This window comes from Cornus florida, unplaced genomic scaffold, assembly GCF_030987335.1.
Source record: "Cornus florida cultivar Cherokee Brave unplaced genomic scaffold, ASM3098733v1 CherokeeBrave_3.0.0_Hap2_Chr07, whole genome shotgun sequence".
NCBI lineage: Eukaryota > Viridiplantae > Streptophyta > Magnoliopsida > Cornales > Cornaceae > Cornus > Cornus florida.
This window is the reverse complement of record NW_026775577.1, coordinates 53,650,035-53,671,815: the sequence shown is the minus strand read 5'-3', so window position 1 is coordinate 53,671,815 and position 21,781 is coordinate 53,650,035. Positions and strand designations below refer to the sequence as shown.

Genomic DNA, 21,781 nt, shown 5'->3' with positions numbered 1-21,781 from the left:
GCAAGTGTAAGAGTATGCATATGGACCACATGATTAAAACTTTAAGAAACAATTCTTTTTGAATAATTCAAAAATCTTTGAATCATGTAATGAATCGAGTTGCAGTGTCTTTACGAAAGAGTAGCTTCTTATTGGAGTCCTTTTTATTATTTTAGAAAAAAATATATTGCAGAAATTGAGAAAACAGTGTTAAAATAGTGTGTTAAGGACCAAACAAAATGGGCTGTTAAAAAAGTAATTTTAATATTTAAATAAGTCAACTAATCAATCAAAGGGTAATAATTTATATTGTTAACTTTATTAAATATGTGGGAGTGTCACCGTTCAAAAAGGAATCAAGTTAATCTGTATGTAATAAACTCAAACACTGGAAAATGTCACTATAAAATATTCTTTTATTTTTTATTTTTATGTAACCCCTAGTTAGTAGTTTTTTTTTTTTTCTTTTTTTTGTTCACTTGACTTCAACTCCCAACATCCTTCTTAGACTTCAACTCCCCAACATCTTTATCAGTGTGATGAGAGGATTGAGAAAAGAGGTACATACAATAAAAAATAAAAATAAAAATAAAAAGTGAACATTTTAGTTATTTAGGTTCAATATTCATAATGATGGAGAAATTAGAGATGACGTTAGGATTAAATGTATATTATGTGATAAATGTACCTTCTAGGATTGAAAGGAGAATTTTATAAAACAATTATAAGATCAGCCATATTTTATGGTATCGAATTTTGGAGAGTTAGGAAACAACATTTGCATAAAGTGAGTGGTAGAAATGCAAATGTTGAGATGAATATGTTGTATAACTAGAAATGAGTGAGATGGTTGCAGTAATACCAATTGAGAATAAAATAAGAGAAAATCAGCTGAGATGGTTTAGACATGTGCAAAAATGACTCTTAAGTGCCTCGATTAGAAAAAGTAACATGATCCACATTGAGAATAATGCTAGGAGAAAAGAAAGAGCAAAATTAATAGGTAAAATTACTAAATAAAAATATAACAGCTTCTAAATTGACTGAGACTATTACCTGTAATACCCCTAATTTTAAAAGGATAGTCTCGATATTTATTTATTTATTTTTATTGTATTTTTTTTAATTGTTTAATTGATTATTTGACTAACTGTTTATGTGTTTAATTGAATTAAGTGTTACTTGATTAATTGGCTACTTATTTATGTGTTATTTGTATTTTGTCTAGATGTTATTTGTATTATTTGTTTAATTAGATTGTGTACTTAAATGATGTATTTGATTAATTGTAATTAATTGTAAATTAAATGATTAAATGTTTTATTTTATTTTATTTTATGGTTATGGTTAGTGGTAATGGGCTAACTAATTGGGTCTCATGGATTACTTGGATAGGAGGTTAGATAGGTATGGATAATTACCCATAAATAGTTCTATAGGTATATATATAGATATATATGTATATACATATATATAAAAAGGAAAGTAATTTATTAATATTATAGTAACTTTAGTATTAATAAATAATCTGATGTATATATTTTATATATTTATATAATAAGGATACCTAACATGTTTTAAGTTACCTTTTAAATATTATGGTAACTTTAGTATAAATAAATAATCTGATATATATATTTTATTTATTTAATGAGGATACAGATATATTATTTACGTAACATGTTTTAAGTTACTTTTTTAATATTATGGTAACTTTAGTATAAATAATATATATTTTATTTATTTAATGATGATATAGATAGATTATATACGTAACATGTTTTAAGTTACCTTTTAATATTATGGTAACTTTAGTATTAATAAATAATCTAATGTATATATTTTATTTAATTAATAAGGATATACATAGATTATATACCTAACATATTTTAAGTTACCTTTTTAATATTTTTATTTTTTATTTTTCTTTATTAAGTTGACTTGGATTGGGAAAAGGAATAGGGTTATTATTTAGCCTATAAATACACAACTATAGGTTGAAAAAGGAGTGAAAATATATCACGTAATATATTCTAGAGAGAGAGAGTTAGAGAGAAAAGGAGAAAGAGGAAGGAAGGAGGAGAAAACTCTTTAGAGAAAAGATCAAGGAAGAAGAAGTTTAACTTTCAATCCGAAAGTTTAAGGCAAGTTCTTCTTCTATCTCTTTCCATTTGATTCGTGTTTCTGTACATGCCTAGGAAATTCCAGAATTTATTAAACACATAAAATTAAATAATTATGCATGTTTAATTGGGTTAGAACATATGTTTTATGAAATTGGTTCATATCTGTTCTTGTGCTATGAATTGATAAAATGCATGATTTTGATTTGATTTCTTATGTGAATTTTTACATGTTTAAATTATATATTTTTCATATCTGTGGAATGATGGAACGTAGAAACATGCCTAGGATTCCTGAACATTAAATAGGGACTAGGTTTGGGTTTTAATAAATTTAAATAGACTCAATCATAATGATACTTGCTATTTGAATGTTTTAAACAAACGAATGGATTTAATCTTTTAAAATCTTTTAGCAATTGAGATTAAATGTGTAGGATGAATTGGATATAGAGAATCCTTATTTAACGGTATAATAAAATATCATCATGTATAAGATTCAGTTTGTGTAGGACATATGGTATAGGAAGTTTAAAGAAATAATAAGTCATTCCTATTATGTGATAACTTTATCATAGTTATTTATGGAATGTTTGATGTATTTCCTTAATTGTTACATCAATTGTTGGATTGTGTGGTTTAATGCACCGGTATAGGACGGTGGCATTCTAGGGATGGATTAACTTATCAGTTAAGCCCTACCTATTTTATATAAGGGAATGGATTAACTAAAATGTTAAGTCCTACTTATATTTAAGTCAGGTCAGCTGAACAAGTTGAATGACTTATGGAGGATTAATTTATTATATAAGGGAATGGATTAACTAAAATGTTAAGTTCTACTTATATTCAAGTCAGGTCAGCTGAACAAGTTGAATGACTTATGGAGGATTAATTTATACTGGATAGGATGGTTACTAGATTATATATATATAAGTATGGTGCCATGATATGAGTTTGAGTCTCAGGATCAATGGTTAGGGCGCGTATATCGCCAGGGATGTGTAGCTAGATATAGTGTAGTTGTGTACCCTGGTAGGTCTAGGTACTCATGCCCACTATATGTGCGTTTTGCATGTTGCCTACTATTCAGGTTGAGACAACCCTATAGTCTAGTGAGGTTCCTTTAGTGTATGTATATATATATACGGACTACTAGTTACTGTTGGATTGACTACGATGTATACGTGTATCGGATCTCTGCTTGGATTGTAGTAGAGTAGAACTTGTTTGTGGGCCTGACCCACCATTATTTTTCAGGTGCTCGTCACGAGTAGAGGTTGTTCGTGCTGAGCGGGGATCAGTCTACTTCATTCTTCCGATGCTACATAGGAGTTCCTTTATGATTCAGTTTCCTGTTTTAGATTACTGTCATTTGTTTAGTTTGGATTTTTTAGGGGTCCACACAGTATGGATTCCCGAGTTGTATTTTGGAGGATCAGTTGTATCAGAAGAGTTTATTAATTAATGAAAATATATTATGAGGTTTATTATTAGATTATCATTTTAGTTTCTTGTCAGCATTTTATTTATTCTTCTTTATTCTTTTGTACTCTGTGTTCGTTTATTATCAATTTGTTTTGATATCCTCGGGTATTCGAGCGTAGGCCTGGCCAACCCGCATTCGGAAATTCGGGGGTATCACATTACCTTAAATGGAGAGTAATGAAAATATTCCATGTAGCCAAGTGTAACAAAGGTCATTTATCTCACATCGGATTCAGATGGAAAAATCATTGAATATAAATGGGTGAGTATACAACATTATCTAACAGTTTGAATTTTTGGATAAATGGACAAGTACCCACCCATTACAATTGATACCAGAGCCAGACCCAATCCTTAATCCGACGCCACACCTAGCGTCTGTTCAAAAGGCCTCTGGGTGACTCACTCGGGTAGACAGGATGGCCCGATCACAACGAGAGCATTACGAGTTTAGATGAGAGAGAACGTTATTTTGAGCTTTTGGATAAATAAACAAGTACCCACCCATTACCCATTACGCCAAAACACAAACAAAACCTTAAGAGGAAAAAAGGATTTCAAGTAGCTCCAAGTTTTTGAGCACTCCACGTATTATTGCCAGTTGTTATATCTTCTACCTTGTAACCAACCATTCTGCCACATCCTTGTCAACTGGACTTTTTTTTTTCTGTTTTTCTTTTTTTTTCCTTTTCTATTTTTACCTTCTTTTTTTTTATTTTTTATTTTTATTTTAACAAGAAGATGAAAGAAAGAGTGTACAATAAGGATCAAAACAATAATAGAAATTTCAAAGCTCAAGATTGAAAAACCTAGCAATAGAAGGTTCACTATTATAGTCCTATATATTAGGAAAACAAAATATGCAACTTATATCTGAGGATAAGAAACAATAAACTCATGGAAGATAAGCAAGTTTACACCATCTAAAACATCAAGCCCCTCCATGCTCAATCACCAATAAACTAAATTGGAGAAAATATACACACATTGTGACCCATAAAATTGTGCGTCCAATGTAATGGGACATTGGATTTGTGCTCCCGACTGTGTGAAATTTCACATACTTGAACTTGGCCGTTGAGAAAACCCCGAAAAGCCCAAGCACCAAGCAACCTCCAGTAGTTTGGCCTTGGCCAAATTAGACTTCATCATTGGTGCAATATATAAAGTTAGTTAGAAGAAGATGAAGATTATAAGAGTATCCTTCGGGAAAAAATAACTGATCGCCTTTTTGATTTCCTCCGGTTCTAATAAAATTCATTTGTGTTTCTAAACCTCATACGTCCTATAATATGTAACAAACTACTTCATTGTCAATGTGTAACATGAATCGAACCACCTCTAGCAACCACTAACTCACATTTCGTTTGTGTCACACCAAAAAATGTTGTACCAGCATCTAAACTTTAATGCCTGCCTGGACCCCAATTACGTTCCGGTTTTCTTTAGCTCCTTGACTATTGCTTCTGATAGCTCCTCTGCATTGTACTCCACTCCAAAGCATCTCACTATTTCCATGTTCGGGTTCATCAAATACCTGTTTATTTTTATATTCGTTATTCATGAATACATCTGGTTGCAACTGATTTCAAGCAACAAAAGGAATGGCAAAAGAGTACTAAAAGAACCATATATAGAAAGGCTTGGAGCTTACATGTTGTGGGAAGATTCAACAAGATAATCATCCCCTTCCTCTTCAACCTTCCTAAAAAATATACGGTACTGCTGTGCCATCTGTCTTATAGCAGCAACTGGTCCTGTTAATCCCACTATTCTCGCGTCGAACTCTGCATCCCAAATAAGAAGTGGACAAGAGAGAGATTAGCTGAACCATCTCTAGTCAAAACAAGGATAGCATATTGTTGCACATACTGAAGTGAATAAGAAACTGACCTTTAAGATAAGCACGGAGTTGTGAAGGGTTATCCCGCTGAGGATCAATTGTCACACATACGGGAAGAACCTTAAGGTTCTTTTTCGACTCTTGTTCAAATAAAATACTAAAAATCAATGGTCATACTAGGAGAATAGCTCAAAATATAAAACAAAGTCAAGACAAAGAGTAGAACCTAATACGTCAATAGCGTTGGCCATTTTTTGCACTTCTGCTGGCCCAATGTCTGGAGATGATGTATAACCAAAGTAGAGAAGAACCCAGTTACCCCTGAGGTTCCGTTCTGTAACTAGCCGACCCTCTGTATCAATCAGACTGAAAGGGCCACCAATTATGGGTCCCTCGTTGGTACATCTTTGACAGTCTTTTCCCTGGCCTGGACCAGTGAAACACACAGAAGATTAAAATTCGATATATGCCACTTTTGATATTTACAGAGTAAAAAAGACTTCTTCTTTTCTGTTATATGGATTTTATAAGGTCGGGAGACGTTCTCAAACAAATTAACAAATTCTATTGAAAGTTTTAACTCAAATGGATGCCGAGATCAATATATATGTCATGCTCCAAAATACAAAAAGAGGAAAGGCTCTAGAGTAGAATTGTGCAATATTTGAAAGCGTAAAAAGATACATTTTTTTTTGTCTCCTGTATGCCTTTAGTTAACTGATAGGTGGAGGAAAACACACATATTTGCTTTCAGATAATTTAATCTATAAACAAATATCATGTTTCCTGGAAATATTTTTCAATTTCCTCCTTTCTCTGGACTGGACATGAAAGCAGAGCTCCAATTAAACCTGAAAGAATGTGACTCCCAAGTCACGAGAAACCAGCTAGAAGCAAAGATACATCAAAGACAAGGACAGGCTATGTCAATTTCAATTTTATTAATGCAATAAACTAACCAGCATTTCCACCCCTAAGGGTTTATTAAATGTGGTAGATCGTTTCATTTTGCATGAGAATGACGTGCCTAAGCAAGGATCCCATTGCTACGTAAATGGCAGTGGACATTTAAAGGGTGGCATCTACTTCGAAGTTCATTTCAGAGAGTACTTACATTTGGTGGGAGAAAAGAGAGGGAAGAGTGGAGGGATGAAGCAAGCTTCCATTATTTTGCAGGAAGGAGAAAAAGAGGAGAAGGATGGAAGAAGGGATGAAGAGTTCCTTCAGGCCTACCATTTTCCTTCCAATCCAAAAGTAGTGGGTGGAAGGAGAGGGAAAATTATTCTTTTATGTAAGATTAAAGACAACATTATTAATCTCATTTAAATGTATTAGTATTAACTCATACATATTTAAAAGTCTAATGGTGAAATAATAAAATCATTTCCACTTTTTTCAGGTCTGTTGTGGAATCGACTTTCCAAAAGGTAGATCGACAAGATACCACGTAGAACTTGAGACTTAACTTAATATGAGTAAAGACTTTATTTTAAAGTCAACTACAGAACAGAAAGATTTAAGTTAAATTAAACTCCTCGGCACGAAAAAAATATAAAATAAAAGAAAACTCTATTACTTAATTTGTTCAGCTGATAATTTAACTTAGATCAAACCCTAATGACACGGTATGTATTGATATCTCTCAACTTAGTTGATATATAAACCCACTATATCAGCAATCATGCGGTGGAAGCTCCATTAGACTTCTTTGTTTATTAATTGATTTTTTTATTAAGCTCTTAAGAAGCACAGAAAGGTATTGTAACATGTTGGACACATTTTGCAAAGCACTCCTACACACTTGACACCTCATATTCCAATCCATAATTCAAGAATAAATTTTATTATTTTGGAGGTTTGGCCAACACATCCTACACACTCCCTAACACAAGCCTAATGCACCACAAAATTTTTGGAGCCATGTCCAACGACCCTAAAAGTAAGATTAACCCTAAATTTGCATCACTTGATCACCCTTCTGCCATCCCAAAGCATCCAACCTTTCTTCCCTCCAGAAAAACTGACTATAAACATGGAAGAAGACATGCATGCAACATACACTATTTAACATAGAACAAGAATATAATTAGAATGGCAAAGACATTATAGCATATTAGAAGCACCATATATATATATATATATATATATATATATAGATATATATATCAAAAATCTTTATGATATTTGCTTAGCTTCATCCTCTACATTATGCAATTCTTAATATAAAAATTAGAAAATTAAATAAGAGATGTCATGTATTGGCCTAGAGAAGTCATGTTGCCATGATACTAAATATACATATAATACTCTTAATCAGCCACAACAACATGAGCATTAACAGAAAACGAACATGTTCAGACAATGGAATAAAGATAATACATATATATTTGTGTGTGCAACTGAAGGTATAGAGTTCTCTAATATATCCCAATTTACTACAATTTGGCAACACCAATTTACACTGCATCAGAGGTCGTTATACTACCTCAGCGACCATGGGCAACCAAACTTTCTGCTGCTATTCACTTTCATAGCGTCATTTACATATTGGTAATGTAAACCCCTAGATATAATCAAACCAAATGTTAGGGCAAGCAGAGAGAGCACCTGGTTCTAAACCCCTACCTACAAAGCATGAATTGAGGGCAAATAATGCCTTAAAGTGTTTGGTCGACCGTGATGTAAAAGATAAGGGCAAAACCTTCCATGAAATATGTTAAAATGGGTCTGAATGAGAATCATGACACTCCAGGGCGTCATCCAGGCCAGAACAAACCCCGACTTGCCTTTCCCTATGTTTTTATTGGCCTTTTGGGTCCGCTCTTCAGTTAGCATGAACATGAATTAGATTCTAGTCATCTTCTTTGTTCTTAGAGAAACCCCCAACCCGAACAGTTCTTAAGACCATCAAGCCCTCTCGAGAATACCAGGAGACAAATCTCTCACTCACTGAGAAGTAAAAACTTGCAACTTGATCATCCTATTAGTGTTGTCATTTCATAATAGCTAACAAGGCTAATCCTGTCAATACACAGTAGCATTTTATACTTTACTTTTGCTGATATCAGCTATTTTCATCAGTTAACTCATTAACCATTATCAGAGGATGAAAATGTTACAAAGTACTAACGTTAAAGGAGGACGGAGTAATTTTTGGAATAATAGTTGAGGCACACGTAATTTCTCTTAGCCTAAGATAGATGTAATTTCCCCAAAATGATATTATAAAAACCCTTTATTAGACAACTTCACAAAAAGAGAATAAGAACAATAACAAATCTTGCTTGATGACAAGCTAAGTTAAACAAAAAAATAATACTATATATACACACAATATAAATACTTGGAATGAGAGAAAACTACATTTTTTTTTTTTCAAAGCATAAACGACATTTTTTAATTTCTAAGTTACATTCTTTGTGCCACCACTTCATGTTGATCTCATGAAAAATATAACACAATTACTTGTCAAAAATTAATTTAGCGTCACGAAACTCCATTAAAATAACGTCAATAATTATTTTGAAAAGATGAGTCTAAATGATCCCAAATCTATTGTAAGTTTTAGCGGGGGCAAAAACTGAAAGAACTCAGTTACTTTTCAAAAAAAAAAAAAAAAAATTTGCGTAACAAAATAACGTCGATAATTATTTTGAAAAGATGCATATAAATGATCCCAAATCTACCGTAAGTTTTAGCAGAGCAAAAACTGAAAAAGGTGGGGGCATTATTGAGTAAGACATGTAGGACAGGAATACTATGATATTGATGAAGGATTAGAAAGAAAAGAGGGTGTAAAGACGGAAAGGGGGTGTAAAGAGAGAAAATGAGAAGAGGGTAGACAAAAGGGGTGAGATAACTCACAGAGGAGACGAGAAACAGAAGATAGATGAGACCAGATAGAAGGAGAGAGCAAGGTAGGGGAAAAGGAGTGAAAAAAGACAATAATAATAATAATTGAAATTACCAAAACAATAAAAATAAACCATGTAAACTTAATTATACCAATCCCTAATTCTATCTATCTTTGCTACTTTTCCAAAAGTAGAGGTGAATTATGTGCAGCTGTTACACAAGTGTTATATCTTGTTCCCCATCACCAAGGATAAAATTTAATATGCATGGACCTCTAGAGTAGATAAGATGTTCTCCATCAAAAATCATATTTATCTTCTAAATTACCACATACCCTCAAGGTACATACCCATTTGATAATCACGGGATACAAAAAATATTTTACTACACATAATAATTAAAAGATAAGATGAAACTGGGCCTTAAAACGCTCCTGTCCACACCACTAATCACCATCAAATCTCCCCGACTTGAAGGAACTAGACTCCAACAAGTTAGAAGCAGAGAATTGCTCATATAGTACAGACTAGGCATTGGTACTCATTTCAATGTCTCACGTACAATCAAAAAGTGACGGTCCCTTCCATTTAATAAGATCATCCGCAACTTCAATTCCACCGTCTAACTTGGATTAGTAACCTCTGTTTGACCATTGGTTTGTGGGTCAAAAGAAGAAAATTTCAATGTTGTATTCAACAACTTTCATAAGGTGCGGGAAATAGAAACACATGAAGCTTCGCTTCAGTTGGGTAATCCCATGAAATCAAATAATTTTTTCCAAGAAGAGTTTAGCAACGTTAACAGCATCTAAAGTCTTCAAGTAAGGAGTGAAGTGTGTCATTTTTTAAAAGTGATCCAAAATGACATTATAGCAACATGGAAATTAGTTGTTTCCTTGACCGACTTCATCACACCAAAATATATCGCACCCATTTTTGTACTCTCTTGGTAAGAGCTTGGCTTTTTATTTATTTATTTATTTTGTTTGGTTTCAACAACAATTTTAGGTTTCTCACATTTATATTTTACCATCTCAACAAAAGACATAGACTTCATAACAATTTATTTCTTGTTGAATATGAAAGTATGTGTGTTCTCCTTCCTACAGTAATACACATCTTGATCATAAAAGCCATGGCCAACCAAGAAGAATATGTGTTACTTCCATGATAATTATGTTACACCAAATACAATTAATAGAAGCATCGCAAGAAAACGAAACAATTGAGTTTTTAGAATGAAAGAATTGTTTATCCAAGACAAGATGAACAAATTGTTGGTTTGGTTGGATGGAAGCTGACAATCAACTATGACTACCGAGGGCCCGTTTGGCGTAGTTGCAGCTTATAACAAGCACTTTTTCATGTAAAATTGTCAAAAAGTGTTCTCTAAAAATTCAGTGTGCAGCAACATGAATCACGTTTTTCGTTCTTCTCTAAGGCCACAACCTCAATTAAAACAAAAGTTATAATATCATTCCTTACTAACTCAACGTGTGTTAATTTTGGTCTTCCCCTTCCCCTCTAATTAACCTCAATGTGGACTATGTCACTCTTCCTAACCAATGCCCCTGGTGATCTTCTTTGCATTTATGTCCAAACCAGCTTAACAGATTTTCTCTCATTTATTCCCTTTTTTTAATAAGTAAATTGCATTAAAAGAGTGCACAAGAGGGAGCACATCTCGAAACAATTGCACAGAGGCCAAAAAAAACCATACCTTCAAATTATCCACAAAATCTACGAACTCCCCCATAGATTCACAAGTGTTCCCATATACCCAAAAGAATAAGGGTTAAATACACTGACCTCCCTTGAGGTTTGGCCTAATTACACACAGATGAAATCTGTCAAAAATCTTGTAATGACCTCCCCTCGAACGATTTGAGGCTTTCAAACGTTAAAAATTAGGGTAATAATTGACCAGATCCACTCATCCACCCTCCTCGACCGCCACAAACTGGCAATAAAGCAAAGCAAAGCCAAAAGATCTCCAACATCAACCACCTCACAATATCAGAAATGTCTAGAGAAGCGGACATCCCAAGATAACCTCCTGTTATCAAGTCGATAACAGTCAACAACCAAGATCTGGGAATCAACCGCAATCCTGAACAAGCTCAGAAATTTACAAGCTAGCAGTCTGTCCCTACGCCAAATGTCCAGCAAAAATCTGATGTGCCTCCCATCCCTCAACCTGAATTGAATATGCCTAGAAAATTTATCCCAAGCCTCTACGGATGAATTTCCAAACGCTCACACCAGTCAAGCCCCTCACCTCAAGGGTGTACCATCCACACCTAGAATCATCATACTTGCGTGAAATCACTCTCCTCCACAAGCTGAGCCTCTCAACCCCAATACTACCAAAGCCACTTGGCTAACAGCGCTTTGTTTAAGACATCCGACCTCCTAATGCCCAAACCACCAAGCTGGATGGGCCTGCACACCTGCTTCCAGTTCACAAGATGGTACTTAAACTCCTTACCGATACAACCTCACAAGAAAATCGACCGCAACCTCTCAATCCTCTTCCCCACTGAAGTGGGCAAATGAAACAAGGACATGCAGTAAGTCAGAAAGATTCAAGAGGGTGCTCTTCAAAAGAGTGTGTCTTCTCCCCATGGACAAGCACTACTTCTTCCAACTGGCCAATCTCCTCTTGAAGAGCTCCACAGCCAGGCCCCAAGAAGAAGCTCTCCTCAAAGATGCCCCAAGAAATAGGGAAAGACCTGACTCTGCAAGCCAAAATATCTACCATGGAACCTATACCACCAACCTCCCCCTGGCAACACTGTCTCACTGTTCTGAAGGTTAACTTGCAGACCAGATACCGCCTGAAAGCAAACCAAAACACATCTTAGATGTCTCAACTGGACCTCGTCATCATGGCAGAGCACAATAGTATCATCTGTGAATAGAAGACGAGAGATCCCCACCTGGCTAGGAGGTTGCCCACTCTGAAACCCCTAATGAAGCCCAACTCCACAGCCCTCAACCTACTAAAAGACTCCATCACCATGATAAAGAAAAAAGGAGATAGAGGATCACATGCCTCAAACCCCTCGAGCTGTCAAAGAAACCAGTCGAGACCCATCAACTAAAATACAGAATCTAACCGAAGAAATGCAGCGCTGGATCCATCTCCAACTAGTGGTACATCAACCATTTTGCGAGTGTTTATTTCTATTTATATCCTTTCTCATCTTGTTGAACGTTCGTATTTCCGGCACACTTCATGCATTATGCATGTGTTGTTTCTTAGTTGCATAACATTTTATCCTATGAAGAATGACTAGTCTAATCACTGTTTTATAGAACTTCCTCTTCAATTTTAGAGGAAAAAAATCCATCATGCAGTATGCTAGACATACTCATCCATTTAACCCATCTTGTCTTGATTCTAGGGTTCACATCATCTTCAATTTCTCCTTTGAAATATTGAGCCTAAATAACGGATAATATTCAATTTTTGGCATCACTTGATCCAGAATCTTCACTACCTACCTATTTGTTTTTCTTAATTTACTAAAGTTCCATCTCGTATATTCAATTTTATTCCTACTTATCTGAAATTCTTTTAATTTAGAGCTTCTTTCCAAACCTCCAATTCTAGTTTCATCAATTAGCACAATGTCATCAACAAATAGCTTACACTATAAATCTCATCCTGAATGTGTTTTTTTTTGGGTCAGCCAGAACTAAGGCAAAAAGAATGGGACTTAAACAGTGATAGTTGATGTAAGCCTACAATAATTAGAAATTCATACCTTACTCCCACAATCACTCTATTATAGTCACACTTCCATCACAGATGTCCTTTGTCATGTCTATATATCCCTTTGTGACTTCTTTTTTTCTAAACCCTCTATACTAGATCCCTAGGTACCATATCATATGATTTTCCCATTTTTTTTCCATAGGGTTTTTCTTTAAATCAACAAAAACCATAAGAAGATCTTTCTTTTTCCCTCTGTGTGGTTCCATTAGTCTCCTCAATAATTAAATAGCATCCATTTTTTACTTCCCTGGCATGAATAAAATTATTTCACCAACACTTCAGTTTCCTATCTTAATCATTGTTTAATCAATTTCTGCCAAAGTTTCCTAGTATTGCTCATCAATTTACTACCATGATAATTAGTACAACTTGGTATGTGTCCTGTATTTTTATATGTAGGTACTGACACTTTTACACCACTCATTCGGAATTCTTTTAGTTGTTATCATCTTATTAAATAATTGTTTGCCAAGACATGCTACCATCTTTGAAAAACTTCTAGACTCAATAGGAATGCCCTATGATTCTAGAGTCCTTCCTGATTTCATCTTCCTTAGTATATTTTTAACCTTAAACTCCCTAATCCTATGACAAATATGTTCTTCCTAATTTACCATATTCTTCTAAGCCCAAACTTCCTAAATAACTTTATTTATCAATTTCTCGAAGTGAATTTTTCATCTTTCTTTAATGTTGTTATCGTTTACTAAAACCCTTAAATCTTCACTCTTAATAAATTTAATATGATTAAATCTCTAAGTATCCTCTCTATTAGTTTAGAAAGTCTATACATACTCTTTTCTTATCTCTTGTACCAAATTTAGAATAAGGATCATCATATGCTCTATATTTACTTTATTTCACTACTTTTTTAACTTCCGTTTTTTACATATTTGTATTTCTCAAAGGCTTCTCTATTAGTTTTGTAGGTGCCATGATCAAACAAATTCTCATTATACACACCTTGTTGAGCTAGCTCTTCATGTTCGATTCAAAGGTGTAACTTTCCTTTGGACATTTATGAGCCATGTTCTCTTCCTCATACCTAATGCACATGTTTTCCATTCCACCTTCCCTGCTAGTTGTAGGACTCTTTCCTTTCAGATCAAACATGTTAAAGATGCTTCAAATGTAGAAGGCTGGTTGAATGTTGCTTTAGTACTGCATGTCTACTACAATCTTCAGAACTTCCTATGTGCTGTCCTTTGAGGTTGATTTCCTAACTTTCAAACAACTGTATGCTCCAAGTATTCCTCCATGTCCAATGAAAAGCAACTCCCTCTATATATTAGACCTTAGCCCAGCCTTAACTCGAGTAAGTAAAGCGCTTGTGTGGGTCTTTTACTACTTGACTCCTAGTCTTTAGCTCATCAAATCTTTGCACATGACACCCACATGCTGCTTTTTTTTAGATCAATAAGTTGATTACGTAACTTATCATGATTCGAAGGCATGTACTTCAATCAGAACTTTTTTTTTCCTTTTGCCATGTGTCGTCAACTGGTGATTGTCCCAACCTCCTAATGTCTCCTTCAACACCAAGCCAATGAACTTTTGCTAAAAGCCCACAAGTTCCATCCTAGCAAACCTCACTTTACAATTTATAATTGCCACTTATCATACTAATCAAACTATTCCTTGATTGAAGTAAGCAATACAGAAAATAGAGTAGGATCAACCTTACCTTCAAAATCCAGCACTCCATCCATACTTTTTGCCATATTCCCTGCTGTATTATATGGCTCATGACAATTTACTTCCAATACATCTCTGGCCAATTTAAACATCGGCTTGTGGTGCTTCAGCTTCAAGCCCGCACCTTTGGGCAAGATTTTGAGGTTGATTTAACTATTGTTCCTCTTGATTCCTGCCATTATGATTACTAGATGCATCTCGTCGTTCAACGGCTAAAAAAATTATTAGTGGGCTGCGAAACTCGAGCTTCAATATCATCCAACCTAACATAAATCCCATTAAACTATTGTATTATTCAAAATATTTACTTGTCGTTATGATAATCAATCTCCCATTTCCCAATCGCGTAGACATGATGGCAACCTTGCACTAAAACCAAAATGATATAGGAACTTTAGGAAACCTCAAATAGCTGAAAGTTAAAAAAAAAAAAAAAAATTAGAATGAAATTTAGGATAATATAGGGCTGGAGTTAAGAGTAAGATCATTAGGATGTAGGGATCTAAATTTGAAAGGAATGGACAAGGAACAAGACGAACTTACTAGAATCATACCAGTAGGGCTAGGGCTAAAAATGAACCAAGTTTTTTATGACCAGCTCGGGATCGGTTCGTTTTTAGCTCAACTCAAGCTCGTTCATTAAGTTGACGAGCCGAGCTCAAACTTGTTTTTGAGCTCATTTAGTAAACGAACCAATCCCAAAAATTGTTACATGGACTCGGCTACACACTAAAATGTGAAAATATTCAAGCACAAACTTCCCATATTCCAAATCTGGTACAATTGAAGCAGCTAGCTAACAACATTGTATGCTAAAAAATAGTATTATTATTATAAGCACACCTTTTGGAATTGCTCTCCTCTCGTCATTATAATGAAGAAATATTAACGCCCCACCAATTCCTCCAAGTAAAGCAGTTGGCTGCAAGAAAAATATTGAACATAAGAATCGGCACAAATAAACCCAAGTTGATGATGGACTGATGGAGTTTAGGTTGCATACAATTATATATGAACGCCATGAATGAGAAGTTGGTATCGGCTCAGTCACAGTAGGAATAGTTGTCCTTCTTGCTGATCTCAAGTAGCTGGAAGAGTGAAATCGCTTACTTTGACCAGACCTACACCAGAAGCACATTGACTAATGTGAATTAATATATTCCAATGAAAAAGGAAAACTAAATATGTATTTGCAGGGAGATAGACAGACGCACACAGAGAGAGAGAGAGAGAGAGGAAAATTCCTTGAAGATAGTTTTCAGCGATTTACTTTCCCCTAAAACTGTATATGGGTCCCTTGAATTTAAATTTGCTATATTATACCCATGACTACATTCTATTTTCAAAGTTTAGATGATGTTTGATGTAAGATAATTTTCAATGATTTACTTTCCCCTAAACTGAAAATCGGTCCCCTGAATCTAAATTTGATATGATATCCACAACTACAGTCTATTTCAAATTTTATACGATGTTTAAGGAGTACGCTTTTCTAACCGCCACAAGGTAGCTAAGTTGACGTATGGCCTCAGTCTTGGGCTCAAATCATAGGGGCATGAAGCGTCGGCCCTACTTAAAGGAGTCATCCATATATCTTAATACTTTCAGCCACGTGAAGCTCCTTCTCCAAAGGGGAGACAACTGCCTTCAATTCGTTGTCAGTCTAACACCTTATAAACAAAGAACACATAAAAGCCTATCTTTGGACCACAAAAAGTAATCTATAATAAGCACATATCAGCAACTTATGCAGTTTCTGAGAATTGTCAATTTTAGGAGTATTCCCCAACATATATCTCATGCAAAATCTCCGTCCAATACCTAACTGCACCTTTCCAAATCATCCATAACCTTCAGATTGCCCTCCCACACCCCAGCCAAAAGAAATGACAACATCTTTGACAAACCATTCAACCCCTCACTGCTAAATTTCAAAGACACCGTCCTTTACGAACTTTCTTTTTCAACCTCAAACCTCCACATCCATTTCCCTAAAGGATCTTTAGAGTGAACACCCAAACACCCGCCATATTTCGGCAACCAAATTGTATTTAAGTTGGTTACTTGTAGCTTCCACAAAAAAGTCACTTTGTAATTTTCCTCCCCACTTTGAAACCTACATTTTTTTTTTTGGCAAGTACTTTGAAACCTACATTATAATGGCAAACAAGCACATAAAATATGTTGCAAGTCTAAAACTACTCTTCAGTAGGGTAACCCTACCTTCCGTTGATAAGTCATAAGCGGTCGATTGCTATAACGTTACTCGTAGCTTCCACAAAAAAAAAGTCTGTTATCATATATGCTAACATATGCATAGTCAAAGCTTTGCTATTATGGTAAGTCACTTTGTAATTTTCCTCCCCACTTTGAAACCTACATTATTTTATTTTTAAATTTTTTTTTTTTGGTAAGTACTTTGAAACCTACATTATAATGGCAAACAAGCACATAAAATATGTTGCAAGTCTAAAACTACTCTTCAGTAGGGTAACCCTACCTTCCTTTGATAAGTCATAAGCGGTCTATCGCTATAACATCTTTTCAAACTTCTATCAATGATCCTCTATTGCTGCAGATTTGGATTTTCTTCCCAAAGGTAAGCCTCTAAAGATTGCCTACTACACAGCCTAAGTCTTTAGCCATCGTCTCTGCTTTTTTAGATCCGCTTGTCGGGACAAACTCAATCTTTTGAAGAATGATTTTTGTAGCCACCTGAAAAACTAAAAAGGATGCATTTCTTAAACTATTGTATCCAGCACAAGTTCAGTTTCGCTCAATTGGGAGGAGGATTGGGTTTAAACTTAGTAGAGGCAAGGGAGGGTCCAGGGAGAAGTAAGCTACACAAGTTCGGTTTTGCTCAATTGGGAGGGGGGCTGGGTTTAAGAGTTATGCCAGTGTCACTCTGTTATATGACTTATATCTTCAAGTTACTATTGTTTCCTGCAAATTTTCTGTTGTAACTGAAGCACTCGGTTTTACAAGAAATTAGTGGTTTAGTTTTCTAACACCAAGTTTCCACTCTCAGGGAACACAAAACAAAAACAGTCCAATAAGTTCATTGAATTAGCAGTTTTCTGAAAATTGTTCTTTGAAAACATGGTAAAAAGAGAGAGAACAATTTTTCCTAGTTCTTTCAAGACTAGTTTACATGCTCCATGTTCTTGATAACTACTTTCTAAAATAACCAAACGGCCCCCAGGATTTCTATAAAGTAGGACGCTTTCACTTTTAGTCGACTTTTCCTCCCCTTTCACACAATCTCTCTCTTTACACATATCTTGACACACCACCATTTCATAATTTACCATCATTGTCACATCTAAAGTTATCTGTCATTGATATCAACATGTTCGCCACGCCGTATCCTTTAAGTTGGCCATAGTATTTATCTGCATTGATTCACAAAAGATCCAACTTTTCAAGGAAAAAATCTATATCCATATACTTTACGGAAAATTAGGGTTGGGGTTTAATTGATCTTTGTATTGGTGCTTCAATGTAAGACAAAATCGAGATGGAGTTAAGGAGTCATAAATGGATTTGAGATGAGACATGTGCTAACAACATGACTGGAGTATTGAATGACAATGGGGTCAAGGTGCAGAAACAGCAGCGAAGGCAGGGGTGGCAAGGGACGTCATCCTGTACCTACTCTATTGCCATCCTTGATCAATGATATCAATAAATTATTCATCACAAAAATAAACATGTCAATAATATCAAGTTATTAATATATAAAAATAGATATTAAGAAGCACAACATCATGTTAATATAAAGTTGAACTTAATATAATAATCATGTAGAAATATCCATCCATGATAGTTAATGCTAGAAGTAGAGTAACTTGGTTAAATATAACATAAACCTTAAAACTCCCAAGGACTGAGTACATAACTCCAAAACTCATTCTCGTTATTTACAAATCATCAATTGGGAACTACCCTTGACTATAAATGTTTAGACTTATTTAGGAGTCCATGAGAACAACAAACATTATATGGTTCATAAGTTGTATAGTATTTACTCTAGATTTATTCATTCTTCTATGCTTATTTATACAATTGAATCATGGCTTAAATTTGTCAAACTTGGACAATGTCTTGACAAGCTAAAGTAGGACGAGAAAGAAAGCAGGAGATGACAAAATAGGAGAATAAATGAGCTAGAAAAATGTCGTGAGGAGACAAACAAAAGGGGGGAGAAGACAGTGAATAGAAAGGTTAGACAAACGGAGGGATTGAGGAAAGCAAGAACATAAAAGGAGAGAAGAAGAACATCAAAAACCAATGAGTTATGGTTACATGCAAACTTTTTTAGGCAAACCCTAGAAGATTATACAATATGATAAAATGCCCAACAAACATTAAAAGTATCCAAAAAAAATGAAAATACTAAAATATCCCTAACAAAATGTCCCTGTGACAACGCCATGTGCAAAACACCTTATGATCTCCATCACAAGCAATCAAACAAATCAATAGTCACATCACGTCGAGAAAAACGCAACAATATTCAACAAAATTGGGCTTCACTGAATTTCAAGGAGCATGAAGAAACAAAATCATTAAAGAATCAGAAAGAACAAATTGGAGCCATATAATGATTATCTTATACATAAAACAAAATCTAAACACAATTATTACCAGTATACTAATTTTAGCCAACACTTAATGAAATACCTAATACAACTCATTTGTGTCCTAAATTGAAAAACAATACAGAGAAAAAAATCAATCAACAGCCTCATCATCTTTGTTTCATCTTGAGCTTAAAATATAAATTAATAAAATTGATTCTAGAAGTATGGGTGGAAACATAAAAAAAGAATTTTGCAGGAGGAGGAGGAACAGTACTAACATCATTCAAGACAATTGCAAATAAACAAACCCAAGCATCAAATAGTATAAACGACAGTTTCAGTTGTCAAGACCGTGTACCAAATCAAATCGCAAGTCACTGACCAGACATGGATTACACTACGACTAGCAAATGCGAATCGAAATTTGATTGCAAAGAACAAATACAGAACAAAAGTGTAAATAAAGCATGTGAAAGACTATATAACAAAGAAATTCCAACACAATATATACACAAACCCAAACATCAAATATATAACAGTTTCAGTAATCAAGACCATGCACCAAAACAAATGGTGAGTCGCAGCTTATCGGATATAGATTATACTAAGTAACACTTACACTACCACTAGCATATGCTGAACCGAATTTCGATTGCAAAGAACAAATATAGAACAAAAGTGTAAAATCAAACATGTGTAACCCTATAAAAACAAAGAAATTCCAACACTATACATACACAAACCTACACATCAAATATAAATGACAGTTTCACTTACTGGAAATGGATTACACTAGGTTGTAATTACAGTACTACTAGCAAATGCGAGTCCAAATTCAATTACAAAAAACAAATAAAGAACAAAATTGTGAAATCAAACATGTGAAAGACTATATGACAAAGAAATTCCAACACAACATATATATATATATATATATTAAATATACAGATTAAAATAAATAACAGTTTCAGAAATCAAGATCAAGTACCAAAACAAATGGCGAGTCACTTGCCGTACATGGATTATACTAACACTCACAGTACTTCAAGTAAATGCGAGTCGAAATTCGATTGCGAAGAACAAATACAGAACAAAAGTGTGAAATCGAACATGTGAACTACCATATAACGAAGAAATTCCAACACAATATATACAAATATATATATATATATCAAATATACAGATTGTATATGGTCTGACCGTTTAAGTAGATTCAGAGTTTCTGCAGAGCGATTCTTCAAGGAGGAGAAAAGAAACCTAGACATGGTTATTCTGAATGTAATCGTGCACAATTCTTGGTGAGTATTTCACTAATCGCTTGTTGGAGCAAAGAGACTCCATGTACAGACAACCATTTTGAATTCTTTGAAACACAAAACCACCCAACATCACACAGAGAGGGTTTAGTGGTACGGGCGAGAAAGGAACGGCGTCGTATTAGTTTCTTTTTCCCCAAGACTGCAAAGATCCCAATTCTTTACTGTCTTGACACGGCATCGTTTTCTGAAGAAAATAAAATAAATAAATAAATAAAAACCTTCATTTAACGATGCTAGGTTTTTTAAGCTAGGTTTGGGGTAGAGTGAAAAAGAAAAGAAAGGACAATATTCGTTAGGAGAGCAAAGGAAAAAAAGGGAAGGATAAGACATTGTCAACCACTCATTGTGTTTGGTTCGTTAGTAAAAGAAAAGAAATGAAATAATAGTAATCATGTTGAAAAAAAAAAAAAAAAAAAAAAAAAATGAAAGGAAAGGAAATTTGGAGGTGCACAAAAATTCGGCTCGAATAAAATGATTCGACTCAAAGGATTTAACACTCAATTAAAAACAAGCACAGACATGAAAGTAGGAGATTGGAAAATGGGATTAAGGAAGAACAATGGCAAATAGCATAGTCAATTGGATGCCTTTCTCTGGGCTTTGTCATTCACATTTATACTAGTTACAATTAGAGTTCTTAGGGACCATTACGAGCTGTTACAAATATTGTTTTGAATGTTTATTATTGCACATCATTAATCCTAGGCGTTACTGCCAGCTGCATTTGGCCATTGTCTAGGTTGGGCTTGATGAGGCGACTCATGACCTTGGAAATGCTCCTGGTGTTGGGCCTTTCCTTGCTGGCCTCTTTGGGCCAGTTTATTGCCCTAAGATCGTTTCAAGTATTGGACTTCTGTATGTTGGGCCGCTATATTTGGTTGGGCTTCTTTATTTATTCTACTGACATGTGGCGTCTCCTGAGTGGTGGGAAATTTCCCTCCACACTTTGCCCCTAATTCTTTTTATGAATTTGATTCATATAAGGAATTGTAACTATTTTTGGAAGTTGAGCGGTTTCAAAATGCTAACACTCATCATTTCCAGGGATTGTGTTTCATTATCTTGTGTGGCTATTCCTCTTTCTTGCACGTTCTCTATCTTGGTGTCTATATATCC

General features: G+C 34.6%; 1 protein-coding gene across 1 annotated transcript; it reads right to left on the bottom strand.

The window, feature by feature from the left end:
- Nucleotides 1-4,400: 4,400 nt before the first annotated feature.
- LOC132267214 (protein SCO1 homolog 2, mitochondrial) lies at nucleotides 4,401-20,738 on the bottom strand. Its single transcript, XM_059768309.1, has 7 exons — nucleotides 20,547-20,738; nucleotides 15,767-15,884; nucleotides 15,607-15,685; nucleotides 5,660-5,860; nucleotides 5,484-5,573; nucleotides 5,245-5,377; nucleotides 4,401-5,127 (listed from the first exon to the last, which is right to left on the bottom strand). The coding sequence occupies exons 1-7, from the start codon at nucleotides 20,609-20,611 to the stop codon at nucleotides 5,019-5,021; spliced, it is 795 nt and encodes a 264-aa protein (XP_059624292.1). The 5' UTR covers nucleotides 20,612-20,738; the 3' UTR covers nucleotides 4,401-5,018.
- Nucleotides 20,739-21,781: the final 1,043 nt, after the last annotated feature.